Source organism: Rhinopithecus roxellana, chromosome 9 (genome assembly GCF_007565055.1).
Source record: "Rhinopithecus roxellana isolate Shanxi Qingling chromosome 9, ASM756505v1, whole genome shotgun sequence".
Taxonomy (NCBI): domain Eukaryota; kingdom Metazoa; phylum Chordata; class Mammalia; order Primates; family Cercopithecidae; genus Rhinopithecus; species Rhinopithecus roxellana.
This window is the reverse complement of record NC_044557.1, coordinates 123,965,690-123,990,293: the sequence shown is the minus strand read 5'-3', so window position 1 is coordinate 123,990,293 and position 24,604 is coordinate 123,965,690. Positions and strand designations below refer to the sequence as shown.

At 52.7% G+C, this 24,604-nt stretch overlaps 1 protein-coding gene across 3 annotated transcripts; it reads right to left on the bottom strand.

Annotated features, from left to right (window-relative positions):
* Positions 1 to 170: 170 nt before the first annotated feature.
* CTSB (cathepsin B) lies at positions 171 to 24,096 on the bottom strand. Of its 3 annotated transcripts, none has more exons than XM_030937405.1 (10): positions 23,963 to 24,096; positions 9,085 to 9,235; positions 8,368 to 8,453; positions 6,713 to 6,827; positions 4,971 to 5,089; positions 4,002 to 4,087; positions 3,599 to 3,742; positions 2,975 to 3,091; positions 1,581 to 1,709; positions 171 to 1,134 (listed from the first exon to the last, which is right to left on the bottom strand). In XM_030937405.1, the coding sequence occupies exons 2-10, from the start codon at positions 9,208 to 9,210 to the stop codon at positions 1,037 to 1,039; spliced, it is 1,020 nt and encodes a 339-aa protein (XP_030793265.1). In that variant the 5' UTR covers positions 9,211 to 9,235; positions 23,963 to 24,096; the 3' UTR covers positions 171 to 1,036. The 3 variants fall into 3 exon arrangements, with proteins under 3 accessions (XP_030793265.1, XP_010382895.1, XP_030793266.1); XM_010384593.2 differs by lacking the exon at positions 23,963 to 24,096 and adding an exon at positions 22,825 to 22,843; XM_030937406.1 differs by lacking the exons at positions 4,971 to 5,089; positions 8,368 to 8,453; positions 9,085 to 9,235; positions 23,963 to 24,096 and having other exon boundaries at positions 6,713 to 6,786.
* Between the last annotated feature and the right edge of the window lie 508 nt (positions 24,097 to 24,604).

The following is a 24,604-nucleotide window of genomic DNA, read 5'->3' as shown; positions in this document are numbered from 1 at the left end:
GAGGGATGCCATGCTTGAAAGCATGGCTGGGGCAGCGAGAAGTTAAGATGAGGTCCCAAGAGTCGCAAGAACCTGCAGTTCCAGGACGTAATTCTCTGCAGGGATGAGGACAGACAGCAGCCACAAGTCTATAGGCAGTGACAAATGATCTCTGAGATCCCACCAGAGTCGATTTCAAGTTGAAGGAGAAACCTTTTATTGGCACAGGCATTCCTTGTTAACTTGACAGGGTGAAGCAGTAATTCTTAAAAAACAGTAAAAGCTGGTTTCTCCTAAACTAGTTTCCTTGTGGTAGTAGAGATCAGTGGGTCAGAAACAAGTCATCACCACTTGGTTTCGTTTTGAGCCGCACCATTAGGAGGCAATCTGTAAAACTAGCACAGGTGCTCCCAGCTGTTCGACTCACCCACATGATTAGCAGAGTGCACAAAAGAGAAGACTTCTATTAAAAAAGAATCATGCTGAGCACAAGATCAGAGAGGTTGTGACATTGCAAACTCGATAGATGCGGGGGGGTCTGGGAGAATGTGGCGTTCTCCAAAGGGCTCCCAACACCATCTCTCTTCTGATCTTGTAGCAAATGTGGAAAGCTACTTGCTCAGAGGTACTGGGGGCAACTAATGGGGGGACTTTCATCCTGTTAGGGACTCCGCTTTCCATTCCTGGGTCTCTGTCTTGCTCCCTGGAGATGGATGGATCGGGGAGGGGCCGCAGTCAGCTGGGGCAGCAGGCACTCCCTATGGCGCTGGTCTGTAGGGGAGGACGCTCTCTGCTGGCAGCAGTGGCTCACATGGCCTGTCTGTCTGCACTGTAACCACAGGCTGCGATGTAGTCAGGATTTGGGATGTGTCTCCTTGGAAGACAGCTCTGATGGCTGATGTGAGGTTTGGCCAGTCCAGTCCTTCACGCCCTGTCTAAAACTTGTATCTTACGTGAACTCAAAGAATAAAAGGCATTTCTACCCCCATCTCACCCCCGTCCCTGACTGTATTCAGGGAAAACTCCCCCAGGCCTGGCAGGACAGGCCCACAGCAGATTAGATCTTTTCCCAGTACTGATCGGTGCGTGGAATTCCAGCCACCACTTCTGATTCGATTCCACAGTGATCCTGTCCTCTGAGGATTTTGAAGAAGCCTGGGAATAAAAAGTAAGGTGCCTTTGAAGTGTGACAAGGGTCAATCAATATATTCAGACTCATCCCTAAAAGACCTGGGAGTAAGTCACCAATCCCTGGCAGCTCCTGCTGTTTGCCCAGTAGCACAGCCCTCAGCACCATGAGGCTTCTGGAGGCAGCCGTGGGGCACACCTCCGCTGACAACCCTCCTGCCCGGTCACCGCCCCCATCACAGCATCTGGCTCGATGCTGTGGGAACTGTGGCAGGCATGGGCTCTGAAGCTGCTCAGAGTCTGCCCTTGTAGCAAAAGGAAACTCCTGGGTGCCTGGCACATAGGAGGAGCTCACAGCCTGGCCTTAGGTCCAGGGTTTGAGGCTGTGCAGCGGGTATAACAGAGAAAGCCGAGACGGGCACTGTGTGTGGCTCACAATTCCCTGTTCTCGACAGGAAGGGGCCGCCACTCACCATTGTCACCCCAGTCAGTGTTCCAGGAGTTGGCAACCAGCCAGTATGGTGTGCCGTTCTCCACTCCCCAGCCCAGGATGCGGATGGCATGGCCGCCCATCATCTCTCCGGTGACGTGTTGGTACACTCCTGAAAAGAACCGGCTGAGACCAAGACCAGGCCACTGGCCCGCACCCCACAGTACCCCCCACACTCCGCTGGTCACCCTCCGGGCAGGACAAACAGCTTCCAGAGGGACCCTGCTGCTCCATCAGAAGGCTCCAGGGTTACAACACTGGGAAATATTAAATACATTTCTGAAGGCCCAACACACTCAAACCTGTTGAGTAAATATTAAAATAGATTCCTACAAAATGTGCTTGTTGGTTGTCTTTAAAAATAGAATTTCTAATACATTCTAGTTTGTAAAACATTTAACGTTAGACGACAGATTCATCTGTTCTATATACTGGGATTCCATGTAAGCAAGGGTTTCTCAAAAGGGTTACACGGCTTAAAGAGGTTTAACAGCTGCTCCAGGTACACCCCGGAGAGGTGAGGGAGAAGGGCGGGCTGGTGGCGGCCAGTGCTAGCTGATGGGAAAGATACCAGCTAAGGGGCTCAGGGCTGCCCAACCAGGCTCTCCTGTGGTAGGGAAATCACCATCAAAGTGGAAACGCATCTTTTAATAATATGGGCAAGGACTGTGCTAAGAACTACCATCTTTACAGTCATTTTTTCTTGCCAGAATCATCTTCCCTTGTCAAACTGTTGTTTTATAAGAGCTGAGAGCTTTGGAGTTTCCCATCTAGCAAAATATTAATGAGATCGATGCGGTCAGCAGACTGTTCATCTGGAGCAAGGGATTTCTAAGACAGGACTTGGGGATGGGGACTGTCCAGATTCCTTGGTTCGAGTCCCTACAGCACTGCCCAGGGCAAGGTCCTCCCTGTGTGTTCATCCACTGGTGTGAGGCATGATCTAGGCCTTTGCAAAGACAAAGATGAAGAAAACGTGCCACCCAGTGCAGACACGAAAGGCCTGCTGTTATAACGGGAACACGCTGGTAAAGCAACGCAAAGCCATGAAGGCGAGGGCAGGCATGGTCAGCCGCCAGGGAGGGAGGCGCTTCCACAGAAAACACATGTGAGCTGGACTCTAAGGGATGGGAAGGAACTAGCCCAGAGGGCCTGGGAGAGGCCTCCGGAATTCTCTGTGTGGTGGCACAGCAGGTGGAGAGACAGACTGTGAGGAGAGGAGCCAGCCTGGTCCACAGAGGAGTGAGCCTGTGCAGGAGGCCCCTCACAGCCTCTTCCCCAGCCCCTTGCCTGCCTACCCCAATCAAGTCCTATTGGCCCCTTGGGCTCCCCTCCCCTGGAGGGTCAGCATGAGCCTCCACTGTTCTCAGCACGCACCTGACTTGTACAGCAGGAAGTCTGAATACACAGAGAAAGCTCCCTCCACGGGGCCATTTTTGTAGATCTCGGCCATGATGTCCTTCTCGCTATTGGAGACACTGTAGGAATTGTATCCTGGAAAATAAACCAAGCTGGCGGTTGGGGAGGGCGGTGACCGTGCCTCGTGCTGTGCCACCATCAGCCAGTCACTGATTTCTGGTGGCCTCCAGGGGAAGACTGTGCGTCTAAGGGGACTTGCCCAGCCAGGGGAGCTCGAGGAAGGCTCCCCTGAGGGAGTAAGGACGGGGCTGGGGCTGGAAGCTCAGAAGTGGGAGAAGGGAACAGTGAGCATGCGGCCCTGGAAGAGGCCAGGATACCCCAGGACTCCAGGACATGCCACTCCCCTGTAAAATGAGGGCTTTGGTCCCTTCCAGCTTGGGAGGGCTGAGGCTGAGTTCAGGGTGGAACAGACAGCAAGTGGAGAGTGTGCTGCTTCCCCTGGCAAGACGGCATCATTTCCCTTTCCTTCCCCATCCTAGGGTTCCTGGACCCCACGGCTTCTCAGCCCTGACCTCTTCCCTGCAGCGTAGGGAAGGATGCAGCAGCTCCCCAGCCTCACGCGGCCGTGGCCAGGCCCCTTACCGTAGTGCTTGTCCTGTTTGTAGGTTGGGCTGTAGCCAGGCTCGCAGATCTTGCTACACTTGGGGGTATCACCCTCACCCGTGCACGGGGGCCGGGAGCCGTTGACGTGGTGCTCACAGGGAGGGATGGAGTACGGTCTGCACCCTGATGGGACCCGGGAGAAAGTGGAGTCAACCTACAGCCCCCACCAAGAAGCCCCACTGGGACAGGCAGACCTGGGGCAAGGCCAGCCTCGTGCCTGCAGCATGGATGCCAGGCAGGTCCTGCCAGAGGCCTGTTCACCTGCTCGCACCTTTCACCCGGCCCTGTCTCAAGCTCCACTTTATAAAGGCAAATAAAGCCACGATGGTTAACTGCTTAAACAATCCATCTGGCCAGAAAGGGGCCGAGGGGAGACACTGACCTACGTGGGAGTCATAGAGGCCACCAGAAACCAGGCCTTTTCTCGTCCAGAAGTTCCAAGCTCCAGCAGGATAGCCGCCATTGCAGCTGAAAAGACAGGCTCTTGTGAAAACCTCCAAAAGGACTAGTTGCTCTCCAGACCACTGCGTGCCACCCGAGTGCCCGAGGTCACTCGTGGACCCGCCCCCACCTTCAGCAAGTGGTGCAGCAGCCCTCCCAGACACCAGACCCTCCAAGGGACTCTTCCTAGATTAGCACAGCTTGCAGGAAATAACCCCCAGCCCCACCCCTGCCCACAGAGATCCTGGAGGAGACAGGAGGTTCTCCTGTTCATGTCCTTCCAGGTAGAACAGTGATTCTCAACTGAGCAGACACGAAACTTCCCTGAGGTACTTACGAAAAACCACCCACTGGTGGTTCTTAGGAGAGAACCACCAGTTCTCTGAAATGCGAATCACCAGTGATTCTCATTTAACTAGTCTGGGGAGAGGCCCAGGCACATGTTTGAAGTCCTCAGGTGTTTCAGATCTGCAGCTGCGGGCGAACACCACTACTGCAGAACCAAGGTGAGGCTGGGCTGGGAAGTTCTGGGCCACCACCTTGCTGTTAAGGTGGCTCCATCCTCCTTAACTACGCATAAGGAAATGCCCCAGAGTGCTTCCCCAAGCAGGAAAAAGGAACATGCGATGACACAAACCAGGCCAGGGGTCAGACATTCCACCACATTTTCTGAGACTGTCTGTTCTGCTGGGACACCACCCCTCAGACAGTTCTGCTGGGCCAGCCTTGGTTCAGGCACCTCCCAGGAAGCAGCAGCCATGCCGGGCCCTGGCTGCCAGACTCCCGGAGTCTCCCTGAAACACTTCTGACTCGCAGGAGTCCCAGAAGTCCTCCAAGTCCCCTCCACTGAGAAGCCGGGGCCCAGGGTCTCTCAGCAGTAAACCCACTGTGGAAGCACAGCCTGACTCACCCGTCTCCACACATGATGCCACAGCAGGTGAGCAGGTCCTCCGCCGACACCTCCACGCTGACGTGCGCATTGGTGTGGATGCAGATCCGGTCGGAGATGGCTTCCACAGCCCCAAAGGCCTGTAGGAACGAGTCCCACCGCATGAGGCTGCCACATTCGGGCTGGGCCCTCCGCAGCGGTCCCCTCAAAGGCCCACAGGGGCACCTCAGACCTTGTGGGCAACTGATCTCTCAACACCAGGGGAGGCTCCTGGGGCTCAAACTCAGCTTTCATTTTCTTTGGTAGAAATGGGGTCTTGCTATGTTGGCCAGACTGGTCTTGAACTCCTCGGTTCAAGTGATTTGCCCACCTCGGCCTCCCAAAGCACTGGGATTAGAGGCATGATGAGCCACTTGCCCCACTCTCCTGCCTTGACATCTGCCCAACTCAGCTTTTAAAGCAAGAGAACCACCACCGTGATCCTCCGCCTGGGAACTCGGGTCATTTCTGAAATGTGTAAAATGTGTAGTTTTAGTTTGTATGTGTGTGTTTTTCACTTTTTTATTTTTATTTTTGGAGGTGGAGTTTTCACTCTTGTTGCTCAGGCTGGAATGCAGTGGTGCAATCTCGGCTCGCTGCAACCTCCGCCTCCTGGGTTCAAGCAATTCTCCTGCCTCAGCCACCAGAGCAGCTGGGATTACAGGCGCCCGCTACTACACCCAGCTGTTTTGTATTTTTAGTAGAGACAGGGTTTCACCATGTTGGCCAGGCTGGTCTCAAACTCCTGACCTCAGGTGATCTGCCCACCTCAGCCTCCCAAAGTGTTGAGATTACAGGCGTGAGCCACCGTGCCTGGCCATGTTTTTTTCTTAACAAAAAACACAGCTCACCCAGAAAAGAAATACTGTGTGACCCACTTGTATGAGGTCCCTAGGAGTCAAATTCAGAGACAGGGTGTAGGGCGGGGGTCACCAGGGGCTGGGGGATTGGTGATGGCTGAGCAACACTGTGCATGTCCTTAATGCCACAGAACTGTACACTTGAAAACAGCTGCCGGGTGTGGTGGCTCACGCCTGTAATCCCAGCATTTTGGGAGGCGGAGGAGGGCAGATCAACTGAGGTCAGGAGTTTGAGATCAGCCTGTCCAACATGGCAAAACCTCGTCTCTACTAAAAATACAAAAATCAGCTGGGTGTGGTGGCGTACACCTGTAGTCTTAGCTACTGGGGAGGCTGAAGCAGGAGAATCGCTTGAACCCAGGAGGCAGAGGCTGCAGTGAGCCGAGATCCCGCCACTGCACTCCAGCCTGGGTGACAGAGCAAGACTCCATCTCCAAAAAATAAATAAATAAAAAGAAAAGAAAATTGCTAAGATTATTAAATTTTCTGTTACGTGTATTTTACCACAATTAAGTGACAAAATGAAGGCAGCTCGCTGACACTAAAGGGACGCGTTCTTGAAGCAGAGTAGTGATGAGAGCTCCTGGTATTTGTGGACGGGGCAGCGTGTCAGGGGAAGGGAGCGTCTTCGCCGCCCATACACGTGGACTCGCAATCTGCAGGATGCTCTGCCCGCCATTCCGCCTAATCCTTGCCATAATTCATGGCCAGAGAGATTGTGATGTTTGTATTGATGGAAAACGGGACTCAGGAAGTTTCTACAACTTGCCTTGTCAGAGTTGTCCCCACCCCGAATCCCCCAAGACTCCCCATTGCTGCTTCCTCTCTCTCCAGCCCTTCCCCCGCTGACCAGCAGGGCCTTACCCAGCAGGAGCCACAGGAGCCCTGGTCTCTGATCTCTTTGATGGTGGGACACTGTGGCCATTGTTCCCGTGCATCGAAGCTTTCAGGCAGCTCCAGGTCCTCGGTAAACATAACTCTGGATAAAGGAAGTCTTCATTACAAGCTCTCATCCCACAACTCCCTCCCCAGTCCCTGCAAAGGCCCCTTGGTTTAAGAGCAGTCACTGTGGCTGGGCCACAGTCCCCTAGAAAGGAAGTGAGCACAAGACACGCAGGAGAAGGCTGCAGGCAGGTGTCCCTGGGACTTTCACAGAACCAAAGGAAATTCTATTGCTCAACGCAACTAGTGATTTTTTCTTTGGGGATGGGGGGCGGGCCGGACAGAATTTCACTGTCGTCCAGGCTGGAGTGCAGTGGTGAGATCTCTGCTCACTGCAACCTCTGCCTCCTGAGTTCAAGTGATTCTGGTGCCTCAGCCTCCTGAGTAGCTGGGATTACAGGCATGCACCAGCACGCCCAGATAATTTTTGCATTTTTAGTAGATGGGGTTTCACCATGTTGGCCAGGCCGGTCTTAAACTCCTGGCCTAAAACGATCTGCCCGCCTCGGCCTCCCAAAGTGCTAGGGTTACAGGCGTGATCCACCATGCCTGGTCTGACTTGCGATGTTGTATGCTTCTTCCTAGGCTTATGTAATGGATTTTTTGAATGAGTTTATCCACAAATAATAAACTCATTTTTAAATGAGTTTATCCAGTCCAGATAGTGTTTCTTGCCCCGCTCTCCTGCCTCAACATCTGCCCAGGATCCTCTCATCATTTCTCATATCATCCCCATTGTGCAGAAGGCAGTGTCCCGCAACTTAACTACCCCATCCTCACGTGGGAAGCGGTGCGATCTTGGCTCACCGCAACCTCCGCCTCCCGGGTTCATGCAATTCTCCAGCCTCAGCCTCCTGAGTAGCTGGGATTACAGGCTCCCGCTACCATGCCTGGCAAATTTTTGAATTTTTAGTAGAGCCACTGTACTTGGCCTTATCTGGCTTTTCTTAGATTTTCCTTAAATTACTCAAGATTGAGTCTGCCCACATAGTGGAGACCCAGACCTAGTCTCTCACATCTAGGGCTGAGACACCTTGGAGAAGCGCACCAGAAAACACTGAAGGTGGCTCATGCTGGTAATCCCACTGGGATGCTGATGGGGGCAGGTCACTTGCTGAGGCCAGGAGTTTGAGACCAGCCTGGCCAATATGGCAAAACCCAGTCTCCACGAAAAATACAAATATTAGCTGGGCATGGTGGTGCTGGCCTGTGGCCCCAGGTACTCAGGAGGCTGTGGCACGAGAATCGCTTGAACCCGGGAGACAGAGGTTGCAGTGAGCCAACATGGCGCCACTGCACTCCAGCCTGGGTGACAGAGTGAGAGACTCTCTCCAAAACAAAAGAAAGCACCAGCATCTTCTCTACTAATAACTTGAGAAAGAAAAAATAAAATAAAAAGAAAAAGCAAATAATACAAAAATGAAAAGACGAGACAAGTGCTGTACCTCAAGCGGTGTCAGTAGCCCTGGGTGGCATGAGCCCTGCGGATGCCAGAGGCCTTCACTCTCCCACTTCCCACTGCCCCAAACCAACGCCCGCCACTCACATTACAGTGGTGTGGAGGAGCGGGCACTCACCTCTGGGGAGGCTTGGGCCCACCCAGGAAGGTGCCACACAGCCTCTTCAAGTAGCTCACGTCCACGTTGTAGAAGTTGTGCCCGGCCTGGAAGAGAGTCACCCACTGACTGAGGGGTTTCCTGGGATAGTGGTGGATGGGCACACTGCCCACACACCAGGTCCAACCCAGGGAAAGCCAGGGGCCCTACCCAGCTCAAGGGCACATGGGTTGGGGGGCAGTGGGGAACAGCCCAGAGTGACACACAGGCAGAGTGGGTGCCTCCCCTGTTCTGCTCCCATTTGCTGACAATCAGAGACCCTCTCTGGCCCTCAACATGGCTCACTCTTCATTCCAGGTTTTCAGTCCCAGGGTCAGAGCTGGACAGAGACAAAGGGAATCAGAGGCAGGATGATGAACTGCCACTCTGCCATGGCGGGCGTCACAGGGGCTAGCTGGTTTTGAACACTTCCAAATCTCACCTACTCCCCCACACACCTCCGCGTGCACACAACCATACATTCATACACATGCACACACACTCATGCACACATATGGGGTATGGGACAGAGGAGGCAGGCGTGGTCCAGAGCCGCTGTGACCCGGGGTCAGGGCTGTTCAACGGTCCAGGACATAATGTTCTGCGGGCCACAGTGAGAGTCAGCTCCCCATCCCTGGAGTCAGTGTGCACAGACCGACCTGGGAGGGGACATACGCAGGATGCAGCCCCACAGCCTACCTGCCACGTGGTGTTCCGTTTGTTGACATAGTTGACCAGCTCATCCGACAGGGGATGGAAAGAGGGCCTGCTCTGGGCATCGCCCAACGCCAGCAGGCAGCAGAGGGAGGCCCAGAGCCGCCACATGTTGGAAGCCGGATCCTAGATCCACCTGGAGAGGACAGAGGGCATCAGGGCACTTCTCTGTTATGTGGGTCAAAGGCTCACACACACACGGGCACCGTCTCAGGCATCAGTGGACCCCCGTGCTCGTCCTGGCCCAGGCGCAGAACTCTGAGGAGCTGAGGTACCCATGGGCTCCCCGCCTCCCTGCCCTGGTGCCTGCAGCATGCCATGACCTCGTGTGTGTCCCCGGGGGCCAGGCGGCCAGAGCCAGGAGAGAAAGCCAAAGGGCTGTGCTGGACTAGACCGAGTCCAGGGCCTGCTCTACTATTTTTAAACGGCCTTTGCATGGATTTGTAGAACAGCTTGAGAGACTTGCCCAAGTAAGTGACACGAAACAGTGAAGAGCCTGTGTGTGTCATTACGCCCTAAGTGAAACACCCACGGGACAGGGAAATGTAAGAAAAGTTAGAAAAGAAATGTAAGAAAAGACAGGAGTCCTAGTTTTCACAGGACACAGACAAACAAGCTTGGCGTGGGCTGGTGGAGGTGGAGGCTGAGAGGTGGGGCTGGGCTGGCCATCTTCCCACTCCCGGGGCCTCTCTGGTTTTTCCAGTCAGCCAAGGGCTCTGCTTCTGGCTGCAGAGATGAGGCTTCTGGGAAGGAAAATTCTCACCTTGATGCCTCAGCCCTTTGATCTGGGACTGGCTCATGAGTCACAAGCCAGTGCTTTCCAGCTTGAACTCTGAGTCACCCTCCTAAGCAAGTAGCTCGACAAAAGCAATACATGTCTCCTGGGCGCCTGCACCCAGGGCTGGGGAGAACCGCAGCGTGGGGAGATGGGTGAGGCAGGGGCTCCTGTCCCTCACTCCAGGGGCTTCTGTGGGTGGGTGAGGTGCTCTACCTCCCACAGGTCACAGGTCAACATGAAAGTCACAGGACTGTGGTGTTAGTGCCTAACAAACTGACTGGAACATAGTGGATTCTATCTGAAGAACAATTGAAACTGCATTGTTGCTTAAGCAACAATTCATCTGCGAGAATAAACACATGAGGACAGCAAGATGGCTCTGGAAAAAACTTTTTTTTTTTTTTTGAGACACGGTCTTGTTCTGTCACCCAGTCTGGGGTGCAGTGGCACGATCTTGGCTCACTACAGCCTCTGCCTCCCAGGTTCAAACAATTCTCATGTCTTAGCCTCCCAGGCAGCTGGGATTACAGGTGTGCGCCACCACATGCACCTAATTTTTGTATTTTTAGTAGAAATAGGGTTTTGCCATGTTAGCCAGGCTGGTCTCGAATTCATGACCTCGGGCCTTGGCCTCCCAAAGTGCTGGGATTACAAGGGTGAGCCACCGCACCCAGCCAGTGGAAAATAGCTCTGATGGGAGCCCGGCCCTCTGGGGCAGCAAATGTATTATAAAACGCTGGGTGATGCCCATCAGCAGAGGACCCAACAGACCACTCGGAAGCACCTCCTCCATGGAGGAGTCAGTGTACCTAGGTGGGGCCAGAGAGGAAACAGGACAGTGCTTGGACAAGTGGCTGGCTGAAGGCTAAACCTTCACACTGGACTCCTCACACACAAAAAGTACCACATGCAACACAGACTTTTGAGACGGAGTCTTGCTCTGTCACCCAGGCTGGAGTGCAATGGCATGATCTTGGCTCACTGCAACCTCCGCCTCCTGGGTTCAAGCGATTCTCCTGCCTCAGCTTCCTGAGCAGCTGGGATTATAGGTGCGTGCCACCATGCCCAGCTAATTTTTGTATTTTTAGCGACAAGATTTCACCATTTTGGCCAGGCTGGTCTCGAATGCCTGACCTCATGATCCACCCACCTCGGCCTTCCAAAGTGCAGGGATTACAGGTGTGAGCCACTGTGCCCGGCCCACAGATCTTAATTATAAAGGTTTTATGAAAAAAATCAATGCCCTTTTAAAAATGGGCCTATAACCCCAGTACTTTGGGAGGCCAAGGCAAGTGGATCACTTGAGGCCAGGAGTTCAAGACCAGCCTTGACAACATAGTGAGACCCCCATCTCTAAAGAAAATAAAGTTTTTTTTTTAAAGTAATGCTGGAGGAAAGCCTAGGATTGACAGAAAACATAGCCTTAAGAGGAAAATGCTTGCATTAAACTGAAAAGTCTCTTTAAAACAAAAACTGACAAAGCAGTACTAACATACACTTTAGGCTTCCTTTCCTTAATCTACAGCAATGCCCACCAGTTTCTAAATCTGCGTGTCCTGGGACTAGGCAACCTGACATTTAGAAATGTATCCCACAAAATGCAAAGATACATGCACACGAGTGCTCGCTAAATAATTTTTGCATTAGCAAAAGACCAGAAATAAAGCAAGTATCTAGTAACAGAGTAATTGTTAAATTATAGTAAGTGGTTAAATAGAATATGAAGCAACCATTAAAAAAGCAACTAGTTGGCCAGGCACAATGGTGCACCACCCGAGGTCAGGAGTTCAAGATCAGCCTAACATGGTGAAACCCTGTCTCTACTAAATACAAAAACATTAGCCAGGCGTGGTGGCACATGCCTGCAATCCCAGCTACTCGGGAGGCTGAGGCGGGAGAATTTGCTTGAACTCAGGAGGCAAAGGTTGCAGCGAGCCGAGATCGCACTATTGCACTCCAGCCTGGGCAACGAGAGCAAAACTCCATCTCAAAAATAAAAATAAAAATAAAAATAGGCCGGACGCGGTGGCTCATGCCTGTAATCCCAGCACTTTGGGAGGCCAAGGTGGGCGGATCATCTGAGGTCAGGAGTTCAAGACCACCCTGGCCAACATGGTGAAACCCCGTCTCTACTAAAAATACAAAAATGAGCCAGGCGTGGTGGCTCACACCTGTAATTCCAGCTACCGGGGAGGCTGAGGCAGTAGAATTGCTTGAACCCAGGAGGTGGAGGTTGCACTGAGCTGAGATTGCACCACTGCACTCCAGCCTGGGTGACAGAACGAGACTTCATCTAAAAACAATAACAACAAAATAAATAAATAAAATAAAAATAAAAAAGCAACTAGTTGAAGTAAATTCTATTGTACTAACAAAGTAAAAATGCCCCAAGTCCCAGTGTTAAGTGGTGAAAAAACAAGCTGTGGGTGACCGAGGACCATAAGCATCTGACCCTCAACAATCTACACATGCAAGCACACTCCTGCTACTACACGCGAAATGCCGAGGACGATGTGCAGTTGTCGGTCACTGCAGCGGGAAGACTTTTTTTTCACAACATACTCTTACTTTTAAGAAAAAAAAAAAGTGACTATGTTCCTATTATTTCAGCTTCGTTTCTTCTAGGAAAAATAGTTGGCGGTGTTACTCAAAGGCCCTGAGCCACCAAACTGATAAAAGGACATTTGGTTTAATGATTCCTTACAGCATTTCCTTCCCACCAATGAGGCTTCCTCCCTAGTGACTTTGAGACAGGAATCTGGCTCTGTGGCCCATGCTGGATGGAGTACAGAGGCGCCATCTTGGCTTACTGAAACCTCCACCTCCCAGGTTCAAGTGATTGTTGTGCCTCAGCCTCCTGAGTAGCTGGGATTACACGCCTGTGCTACCACGTCTGGTTTTTTTTAGTACAGTCGGGGTTTCGCTATGTTGGCCAGGCTGGTCTCGAACTCCTGGCCTCAAGGGATCTGACTGCCTCAGCTTCCCAAAGTGCTGGGATTACAGGCATGAGCCACTGGACCTGGCCCTTAGTGACTTTCTTAATAATCTTCCCCTTTTCTGCGACTCGTGGGTAGGCAGCATCTCACGTGGTCCTGCGTGTCAGTGACCCATACAGCCTCCACACTGTGAGGTGAGCGTGTCTCGTGGGCAGACAGGAGTGTCCTCGGATGTCCCCGGGGGCTTTTGTGCTGTAGAGATGTTATTTTAAATAATAAGCTAAGTCGAGGATGGGAGAGTTTCTATGGCAACTTGAATTTTTAAACCAAGATTTCTTTGGGATTATAGGTGTGAGCAATTGAAAACCCGTCAGAAAACCCGCCCAGCACGCAGGTGGGCAGAGGCAGCTGTGATGCTCTGTGGTGGCTGAGAACACAGGCAGCTGCCATGTCCGATGGCTCTCAGCTCCTGGAGGACAACCTGCCACAGCTATTCCCTGGAGTCCCACAGGGCCCCCTCGCCACTTCACTAGTGGGCAACTTCCCTGAACCCACCCTTCTTTCCATGGTTCCCAGGCCCTCCCACACCTGCCTGTGCTCCCTACTCATTCCCAGGCTCCCTGGGGCCACCACCGCCAGCCCCAGGGTCCAGCCCGTTCCACTAGTCCCAGGCTGAGCGCTGGGAAGTTCTTTCAGTCCCGCACTTTGGCCCAGGGCTGTGGTGTTCCTGGCTTCTCTGCTCCTCCCACATGGCATCCAGGTTGGGGTTCAAGGGGCCGCCAGCCTGCTGCAACTGGCTGATAAAATGAGCCCTGCACTTGGAGTCAGGAGACCTGCATTTGGATCTGGCTATGCCACTGACTAAATGGCACCCTTGGGGTCTGACCTTCCCCAAGCCTCAGTTTCACCACCTGTAAAATGGAGCTAGTAACCACCACGTCTCAGGTGGCTGTCAAGAATGAACTGAGGACTAAAGCGCCAGCACACGCCTGGTGTGCAACGATAAGGTAGGAAGGGCAGTTGCTCCAGTGGGCTCTGTTCCCTCCCTCTCTTCTCTTCCTCCACCACTTCTAGCCCTCAGTTCACACTAAACCTATTCCAATAGGTCCCCAACGCCGAGAAGAGTCTAAATGAAAAGAAAGTTCATTTGCTTATTTGTTATTGTTTTGAGACAGGATCTCACTCTGTTGCCCAGGCTGGAGTGCAGTGGCACGATCATGGCTCACTGCAGCCTCTGCCTCCAGGGCTCAAGAGATCTGCTCCCCTCAGCCTCCTAAGTAGGTGGGACTACAGGCATGCACACTGCACCCAGCTAACTTTTATATTTTTTTGTAGAGATGGGGTTTTGCTATGTTACCTAGGCTGTTCTCAAACTCCTGGACTCAAGTGATCTGCCTGCCTTGACCTCCCAAAGTGTTGGGATTATAGGTGTGAGCAATTGAAAACCCATCAGACAGGCGGATCATGAGGTCAGGAGATCGAGACCATCCTGGCTAATACGGTGAATCCCTGTCTCTACTTAAAAATACAAAAAACTAGCCGGGCGACGAGGCGGGCGCCTGTAGTCCCAGCTACTCGGGAGGCTGAGGCAGGAGAATGGCGTAAACCCGGGAGGCGGAGCTTGCAGTGAGCTGAGATCCGGTCACTGCACTCCAGCCTGGGTGGCAGAGCAAGACTCCGTCTCAAAAAAAAAAAAAAAAGAAAAGAAAAACCCACCCAGCACGCAGGTGGGCAGAGGCAGCAGCGATGCTCATCAGCCTTGGAGGCTTCCAGGGAACCAGGAGAAGCAGAGAAGCCCCACTCCACCTCCCTCACCTGAACCAGGCTGGCCACTCACAGGTCCTTCCCCGCACTGCCCACCTATATGCAAACCAGGTGCTGCAGGGCCAGTAAAACAAGCTCTTAACTTCAATTAACCCCAGCATTTAATATCCAAAAATGCTTCCACTCTGAGGGTCCCAAGACTGCTGAGAACCCAAAAAGTGTGAAGCCAGGCACAGAGGTCCTGAGAGCAGTGACAACCCCACTCCATCATGCAACAGGCGCCTTTCTCTCCACAACAACGCAAATCTCACTCTGGACAAATGCGAATGGTGAAAATGACAAGCTGGGCTGCTGACAGGTTCCAGGGTCTTTGCGTGGGACAGCAACTCGCTTTCACTTCCCTTTGTATAGGCACACACTTCCCTTTTATTTCTTAATTCTGTGCTTTCTGCTCTGCTTCTTACAAGAGATGATGAACACAAAGTCCTTATTTCATGAGGGAAGGATGTGAACTCTTGCGTGCCACAAGAACTCTTTCCAGGATGTGGGCTAGTGGAAGAACAACTGCAAGCAGATGCATCTCTAGACTATGGTCAGCCGGGCTGCTTGGGCAGACTTGGGTTCCACTGCACCCCTCTGCCCCTTTTCCAAGTTAATCTTTGGGTTAAAAAAAAAAAAAAAAAAAAAAAAAGGGTGCTCCTCATATCCTCTCTCTCCATACCTGCGGAGTGCTTATGTGAAAGGATGCTCCACTCTAGATCTGTAGAATGTTATCACGTGCCAAAAAGAGCGCGTGGCCAGGAGACTATCAACCAGAGCACCTTAACAGCACCCCAGATGACCCTGAAGCCGCTCCCAGGACAAATAGGGACCTTGAGATCCTGGAAGGAGGTGGAATGAAAAGTCAAAGGAGAGGAGGTGCTGCTAAGTCACAGGAGGTATTAAGTCCTGACATCCTTAATCAGTTTTGGGCTGCCACCAAGCTCGAAAAAGAAAGCTTTCCGCCCGGGCACAGTGGCTCATGCCTGTAAACCCAGCACTTTGGGAGGCCGAGACAGGTGGATCACCTGAGGTCAGGAGTTCGAGACCACCCTGACCAACATGGCGAAACTCCTGTCTCTATTAAAAATACAAAAATTAGCCAGGCATGGTGGTGGGTGCCTGTAATCCCAGCTACTTGGGAGGCTAAGGCAGGAGAATCACTTGAATCCAGGAGGTGGAGGTTGCAGTGAGCTGAGATCACACCACTGCACTCCAACCCGGGCAACAGAGGGAGACTCCGTCTCAAAAAAAAAAAAAAAAAAGAGGCCAGACATGGTGACTCACGCCTGTGATCCCAGCACTTTGGGAGGCTGAGGCAGGTGGATCACAAGGTCAGGAGTTCAAGACCAGCCTGGCCAACATGGTGAAACCCTGTCTCTACTAAAAATACAAAAATCAGCCAGGCGTGGTGGTGGTGCCTATAATCCCAGCTACTCAGGAGGCTGAGGCAGAATTGCTTGAACCCAGGAGGCAGAGGTTGCAGCGAGCCGAGATTGCACCACTGCACTCCAGCCTGGGTGACAGAATGAGACTCTCTCAGGAAAAAAAGAAAAAAAAAAGAAAAAGCTTTCTTACATGGTCACAGCCCTCAGGTAGACTGCACTCTAAATCTGCAAAGGATTTAAGGAGACAGGACATGTACACCTAAAATTTCCAAATAAGCCAAGTTGCTAGCTCCTGGCTGAGAGAGAAAAAAAGTGAAAGAATTCTTAGCAAATCTCTCATGCAGTCTTTTGCTCTTCCACGTTCACTGATGCTGTGAATATACTGCTGGCTCCTCTCATCATTAGCTCTAAAGAATGGAAAGTTGGCTGGGCGCAGTGGCTCACACCTGTAATCCCAGCACTTTGGGAGGCCAAGGAGGTGGATCACCTGAGGTCAGGAGTTCGAGACCAGCCTGGCTAACATGGTGAAATCCTATTTCTACTAAAATTACAAAAAATTAGCCGAGCGTTGTGGCATGCATCTATAATCCCAACTACTTAGGAGGCTGAGGCAGGACAATCGCTTGAACCAGGAGTTGGAGGCTGCAGTGAGCCGAGATCGCGACATTGCACTCCGCCTTGGGCAACAAGAGCAAAACTCCGCCTCCAAAAAGAAAAAAAAAAAAAATCAAAAGTCGAGTGCCTACATTTTGCCAGAAGCCACAAATGAAGACTGTGCTTTATAGGCCAGCCGAGCGGCTAAGAGCAGCGGAACAGTGGAAAGGTGGGAGACTGTGAAGGCTCAGTAAGACCTTCCCAGGGAACTTTCTTTCTCTCTTACAAAAACTAGTCTTGGCGCTCCCTGCTAATAACGGCAGTTGCTCCTGAAGTTTCGACCACTTAAGTGCACCCACAAAACAAGACTGGCGAGTTTCATCTTCCCCTACTTCAATCTGCCAGACGTACCTCAACGCTGGAGCGGACCTGCACTGGGTGGGAGTGTGCTGACCTCAGGTGCGCTCTGGAGTGACCCAGAGGAGACCCTGGAGAGCTTTCCTTTTTGAGTAGGAATCACGGCCTTGCTGTGGCCTCTGATGTGTTATGTCTTTTCCCCTAATGGAACGGTGTTTAGCAGATTCTTGGCTTATGATTAAATTAAGGACAAAAACGAAATCCAAAGGGCTCTCAGGCCTCGGTCTCATCGGTCTCCTGATGAACGGGCACCAGGGGCCCATCTGTCCCATGGAGCGGGCTCCCTGCAGCCTTAGCCCCCGAGCAATTGAAAACCCGTCAGAAAACCCACCCAGCACGCAGGTGGGCAGAGGCAGCAGCGATGCTCATCAGCCTTGGAGGCTTCCAGGGAACCAGGAGAAGCAGAGAAGCCCCACTCCACCTCTCTCACCTGAACCAGGCTGCCCACCTATATGCAAACCAGGTGCTGCAGGGCCAGCCCACGCAAGCTGCTCTCCATGGGCCTGAAGACACCCATGAGTGGAATATTGTACAAGGTCAGCCACAGCAACCCCACATCCTGCAGACAAAATGACTACCGTATGCTTGAAATAGCAGACACTAGGAAGGCCCTCAGCAGTTGATTTGTTGTTGTTGTTGACTGGAAACAAGACAATTTGGTTAGTCAATGTTTTAGAAAGTTCTGAAAGCTTTTGCTCCCTAGTTCTGTTACTGACTTGCTCAGAGGCTGACAGAGCCAATGCATTCATCATTCTGCATTGGATACCAAAGGACCTTGGGCCTGCTTTATAAAAGCTTTTAGGGATCCTTTGAGATTGCAATGAGATTAGTGTTCTGTGTCTCTCCAGTTGCAGAACACGGCGGTTCCCTAATTCAACCACAGGCGAGATGATACCAGGGCAGTTGAGGCCCTGGCTGACACGAAGGCGAGCCACAAAAAGGCCTAGCTCTCGGATCCAGCAAGGTCCTGTTTTCCTCCCTTGGGGCCCTGGGAACAGATACTCATCTCACAAGGCTGATGGAAGACAGAAGGAGACACTCTTTTGAAAGTGCCTACCCTGCACCAGGCTCAGAGCAGTGCCATCTGGGAGAAACCTCCTCAGTCACTGGGAGGGTGAAAAGTCATCTCCTTATACATAGGACAGCCAACATTTGCTGTCCCAGAGTCATCATTTCTATTTTCAGAAGTATCCTAATTTGGATGAAAAATAATGGCAATTGTACTCAGTGACAAGGCCTCAAAAGTTGATTTGTTCTGCTGTCTTGACTGCCAAAGCAAAGCACGTCCCAAACACCAGGAGGGCTAGGTGGGTTGGGAATGGGTGGCAGGTAGCCCCCAGCACTCTGATGTGGTTTGATATACGCTTCCAACCCTCGAATGGGAGAAGCCTGTGGCTGGCACCGCCCTCCCAGGACTTGCGCAAGCCAGGAAGCTGTGTGACTATGTGTGTGTGCACATTCTGCCGGAATCCAGGTCAGCAGGTCAGAGGGTCATGAAACAGCCCAGCCCTCCAGGTCTCTTAGGGCAGAATATCTAGATGTCTTCTACAGGGCTCTCTACTGCTCCCGTTACCATCTTGGCCACACTGGTCCCATCCTCCTCCACGCAAGCTTGCTGGTGATGCTAGATTATCTTGATGACCAGACCAAAGAAGTTACTGGCCTGGTAAAGACAGATAACACAGTCAAGACTGCCAGCCACACATCCTTCTCAGCACCCAGCATTTACAAAACATCAGTTCTGGGCTGGGCACAGTGGCTCACATCTATAATTCTGACCCTTTGGGAGGCCAAGGTGGTAGGATCAACTGAATCCAGGAGATTAAGACCAGTCTGGGTAGGATAGTGACCCCATCTCTATTTAGAAAATTAAAATTTAAAATTAAATAGGCTGGCAGTGGCTCAGGCCTGTAATCCTAGCACTTTGGGAAGCCAAGGCGGGCAGATCATGAGGTCAGGAGTTCAAGACCAGCCTGACAAACATAGCAACACCCTGTCTCTACTAAAAATACAAAAAGTAGCCAGGTGTGGTGGCACACGCCTGCAATCCCAGCTACTCAGGGCGCTGAGGCAGGAGAATCGCTTGAACCTGGGAGGTGGAGGTTGCAGTGAGCCGAGATTATGCCACTGCACTACAGCCTGGCGACAGAGCGAGACTCCGTCTCAAATAAAAAAAGAAAGAAAAAAACCAGCACATACACCATCACTGACCAACAATAAAAACGGGAAAAATGTCACTCATTAACCCATTTATGCCAGAGGTTGCAACTTTTTGAATTGCTGCTGAGTAAAAACATCAGACCTTGGTGATGACCTTGAGCAGTATGATGTAAAAACTCCCACATGCTTAGTGATCCAATAATGGAACACTAGGCATAAGTGAGTTAATGTTTTCCTATGGCAAAGATTAAATTTGAATTTCTGGTCATGAAATTAAAATAAGGGTACAACTTCAAATCCATCAGATTGGCAAAAATCAAAGTCTGGTAGTATCTAGTGTTGGTAAATGTGAGGAACAGGAACTCTGCACACTGCTGGGCGTGTAAATTGATGCAACCACACTGGAGAACCCTTTGCCAACATCCAGCAAGATGGAAGATGAACATACCTCAGGACCCAGAACAAGCTCTCCTGCATTTGCCCTGCAGAAACCCTTCTAAGCATCTGGGAGACACAGGATATTTCCTGTAGCACGGGATAACAGTGAAAACGAAATAACATAACTGTCCCGCAGTAGATAAACACACTGGGCACTTAAGACAAATGGACTAGAATTGGATGTATCAACAGAAATAAATCTCACAACTGTGAGTGAAAAAGGATCCATGTAGTGGAACTGAAGTCATATAAACTTAAACATTGTTTATACACTGATGCAGAGTTTTAAAAGTACAAAAAGGCCTGGAAGTGGCTCATGCCTTATAATCCCAGCATTTGGAAGGCCCAAGTGGGAGGAGGTAAGGGGATCACCTGAAACCAGGAGTTTCAGAGCAGCCCTGGCAACACGGAGACCCTATCTCTACAAAGAAAAAAAAAAAAAGCTGGGCACTGCCTGTGCTCCCAGCTACTTACTACTTGGGAGGCTGAGGTGGGAACCAGATCGCTTAAGTCTGGGTGGCCGAGGCTGCTGTGAGCCATGGTCGCACCACTGCACACCAGCCTGGGAGACAAAGCAAGACCCTGTCATGAATCAAACAATGAATGAATGAATGAATGAATGAATGAATGAACAAAAAAAATGTGCAGGAGAATCCAAAAGAGGAGCAGCAGACAGGGAATACAATGGCCCCTGGAAGGACCAGTAAACAGGCACAGGAGTGGTCTGTAGAGGCGGAGGATAAGGCTTGAAGCTAAAAACGAGATTAGTTAAAAGTCTAAACACACGGCTGGGCACAGTGGCTCACGCCTGTAATCCCAACACTTTGAGAGGCCAAGGCAGGGGATCACTTGAGGTCAGGAGTTCAAGACCAGCCTGGCCAACATGGTGAAACCCTGTCTCTACTACAAATACAAAATGTAGCCAGGCATGGTGGTGCGTGCCTGTAATCCCAGCTACTCGGGAGGCTGAGGCAGGAGCACTGCTTGAACCTGGGAGGTGGAGGTTGCAGTGAGCTGAGACTGTGCCACGGCACTCCAGCCTGGGTGACAGAGTGAGACTCTGTCTCAAAAAAAAAAAAAAAAAAAAAGTCTAAACACAGAGTGGAATTTGATCCCTAAATCTCCTACCCCACACAAGCTAGGGTAAATATAAACTTTAACAACCATGCCAGGGCGCAAGGTTTGCCTCCCACACACTCTTTCTCAGGCAGCCTGGGACCAGACATAGAGACTGCTCCCTGCCACCCTGATATCCCAGAGGCACAACACATCTGCAGATGCCTCCGCTAGACTAAACTGCCTGTCACCCCAACCATCTCCCTTTACATGTACCATGTGGAAGTGCCCAGTAAATATCACTCAACAGCACATTTTTCCAATAATTTCCTTACACCAGGCCATCAAAAAGAGGCAGCAGACCGGGCGCAGTGGCTCATACCTGTAATCCCAGCACTTTGGGAGGCCGAGGTGGGCAGATCACGAGGTCAGGAGTTCCAGACCAGCCTGGCCAACGTGGTGAAACTCCCATCTCTACTAAAAATACAAAAATTAGCTGGGTGTGGAGGCGCATGCCTGTAATCACAGCTACTCAAGAGGCTGAGGCAGGAGAATCGCTTGAACACAGGAAGCAGAGGTTGCAGTGAATTGAGATCTTGCCACTGCACTCCAGCCTGGGTGAGAGAGAGACTCCGCCTCAAAAAAAAAAAAAAAAAAAAAAAGAGAGAGAAAAGGATAAGAAGTGGCATGCCTGTAACTCCTCCCTCTCAATGTTTCAGTCCATATCTCAAAAGGAAGGTGTATTATTCTACACAACCATAACTCATTAACAGATTTAAGAAAATCACCCCCACCCCCACGTGGTGGCTCACGCCTGTAATCCTACCACTTTGGGAGGCTGAGGCGGATCACCTGAGGTCAGGAGTTTGAAAACTAGCCTGGCTAACATAGTGAAACCCCGTCTCTACTAAAAATAATTTTTTAAAAAGCCAGGTGTGGTGATGGGCACCGGCAATCCCAGCTACTTGGGAGGCTGAGACAGGAGAATTGCTTGAATCTGGGAGGTGGAGGGTGCAGTGAGCTGAGATCGCACCACTGCACTCCAGCCTGGGCAACAGAGGGAAAGTCTGTCTTTAAAAAAAAAAAAAAAAAAAAAAAAAAAAAGAGCCGGGCGCGGTGGCTCACGCCTGTAATCCCAGCTCTCAGGGAGGCAAAGGCGGGAGGATAGCTTGAGCCCAGGAGTTCGAGACCTGCCTGGGTAATATAGCAAGACCCCGTTCTCCACAAAAAGGAAAAAAAAAAAAAAGAAAGAGAACATCACCAACAGACATCCCAAGGCACCCCTGAAACGTGACCTCCCTTCACTTTCCAGTCCAACCAAGAGCAACAGAAAATATCTGTTATCCCTAAAATGGGTGCAACTTCTCTTCCAACTCCCAGGTGCAGCAGCCAGGGAAAGAAAAGAACCTGCCCACAAGAAGAGCCTCACCCAACTGCTAAATCAGCACCACATGGGCAGTTTCAACCTGGAGCCAAAGGGCTGCCACCCCTCACCACCTGACCAGTTGACAACAGGGCTGTCCTGAGCCAACATCCAGGAGAGCTGTTGGGGCGAGAGCTGTGCCAGGGCCGGGTCTGGTCTGCGTTGCCACCTGGGCCAAGAGACCTGTGCCTTTCCACCAGAGGGTACCCCAGCTGGGGGACAAATGACCAAAAAGGAGGGGAAGCCTCTGCTCTCCAGGAGACGTTTGACTCTGTCTTTGGGAAAGCTACACAGGTTGGGCGGCCCAGCCCCTTTCTCCAGGAGCTGGCGGGTTGGTTCTAAGTCACCATCACCAGAGCCAACAAGAAACAGTTCTTGGCCAGGCATGGTGACTCACCGGGAGGCCGCGGCAGGCGGATCACCTGAGGTCAGGAGTTCGAGATCTGCCTGGTCATCATGGTTAAAACTCATCTCTACTAAAAATACAAAAATTAGCTGGGCGTGGTGGCAGGCACCTGTAATCTCAGCTACTAGGGAGGCTGACGCAGGAGAATAGCTTGAATCTGGGAGACAGAAGTTGTAGTGAGCCGAGATTGCGCCACTGCACTCCAGCCTAGGAGACAGAGCGAGACTCCATCACAAAAAAAAAAAAAAAAAAAAAAAACCGATGTTATGGAAGAGAAACAGCAGCCCTTAACCAAGCCAACGCCCTCTTAGGCCTCCTCGCCTTACCTTTCTGAACGTTTGGATTCAAAGAGGGTGCATCTCAGCTATCCTCTCCTCCGGCGGGAGGCAGTGGGGATCAGTTTTTCCAGGCTACAAAAACGTGCCAGGTCTGCCTTTGAGCCCCACAGCGTCACTTCTCCAGTGGGTTTGGGGGTGTCTCCTCCGTTAGGAGGAGGGGTGTAGGGCCTGCGCTAGTGTCCTTTTCCTTGCCAGCCTGCTGGCTTCCTCAATGTCTGGGGAAGGGGGTGACAGAGGCCCACCAAGAAGCCAAGTGCAATTCACTTCCACCTGGGTCACCCACCGCAGCCTGCCTGCAGCGCCCCACACCCAGGCACCCACTGCTCCCCAGAGGCCAACTCCCCCCGGCCTCCAGGGCTACTAACCGAGGGGGAGGTAGGGCCCCAGGGACTCTGCCCGGTTTCCCTTTACTGGAGTCCAGGGGCAGGGAGCGCCCCGGCCTTCTCCCCACCCGGCATCCAATCGCCCATTCGCCTCTTGGTTTCGCAGCTTGGTTTCTCTTCCTGTTTATGGATTTAACCCCGTGCGGGTTCCTGCCCAGCCCACCCAGTGCCAGATCCCTGTTCTTCAACAGGACCTGTCTTCTGGGGTCCCAGGAATTGTGTGGGATCTTGAGCAGAAAGTTGGCCAGGCAAATCCTCTGCAACGAGGGGGAAATAAACGGAAAATAGACGCCGGCAGATGCGATCATCTCGGCAGTTTGTCCCGGGGACACCGAGGCCCAGGCTCTGGGAGCGCGATCCCCAGGCAGCAGCCTCCGGACCGAGCCGAGCTCTTCCTCGCAGGCGCCCCCCTCGGGCTCCTGGCCGCGTCCCCGCTCCGGGGGCCGGGGGCCCGCGCACAGCCCGGGGAGGGGAGCAGAGGGGAGGGGAGCAGAGGGGAGGGGGCGGGCGGGGCTGTTTTCTGCTTTTCTCGTCGACGCTTCGGAGCGCGCGGGCTCCCACCCCAGCCCGCCCGCCCGTCCGGGACAGTCCCGAGGGTCCTGGCTCCCCGCCGGCCCCCAGGGACGCCGCGGGGCCGCGCCTAGGCCCGACCGGGGACGCAGAAGAACCCGTCTCGGCGGCCGCTGGCACCGTCCCCGCCAAGGTCACTTCCGCCGCGGTGACCCCGCGCCCCCGGCACTCACCGAACGCTGCTGCCGAGAGCCTGAGTCTGCAGCCTGCGCGCCGCGGAACCGCTGCCGTTGCCGGAGCCCTGCAGCCGCCGTAGCCTGGGCCAGCCCCGGCCCTAAGTACCCGCCCGGTCCTGCGCCACGTGACTGCCGCGCAGCCCCGCCCGTGCCCTCCCGCTTCCCAGCCCCACCCCTCCCGCCACCCTCCGCCGCCCGCGCCCCCCTCCCGGCCCCGCACCCCCCACCCTTCAGCCCGGGGTCCGGAGACACCGTCTGGGAGGGCGGGGGCCTGAGCGCGCGGGTTGGGGAAGAGGGGCTTGGAGCCCGGCGGGCCCTGGGCGGCGAAACGCTGCGAATTGGGGCCGGGGATGGGGAAAAAGCCCCTAAAGGTGGTCCCAAGGCCCCCACCCCCACCCGGAAAAGTCCCCCCGCCTTGCGGGACCGCTTCTGCCAGAACCGGCGCGGGGGATCCCTGCCTGCCGGGTTGGCGGGGCCGGGGTGGGGGAGAGGGCGCCGTCGCTTATTCCATTCATTCAGAAGCCGCTGCAGGGGCTGGGGGTGGCGAGGCTGTGGACCCTACAGAACAGCCTTTAAAAGCTCCACTTTGTTGTTCTGAGAACGTACCCACCAAACACTCCAGCTACGTACGAACAGAAA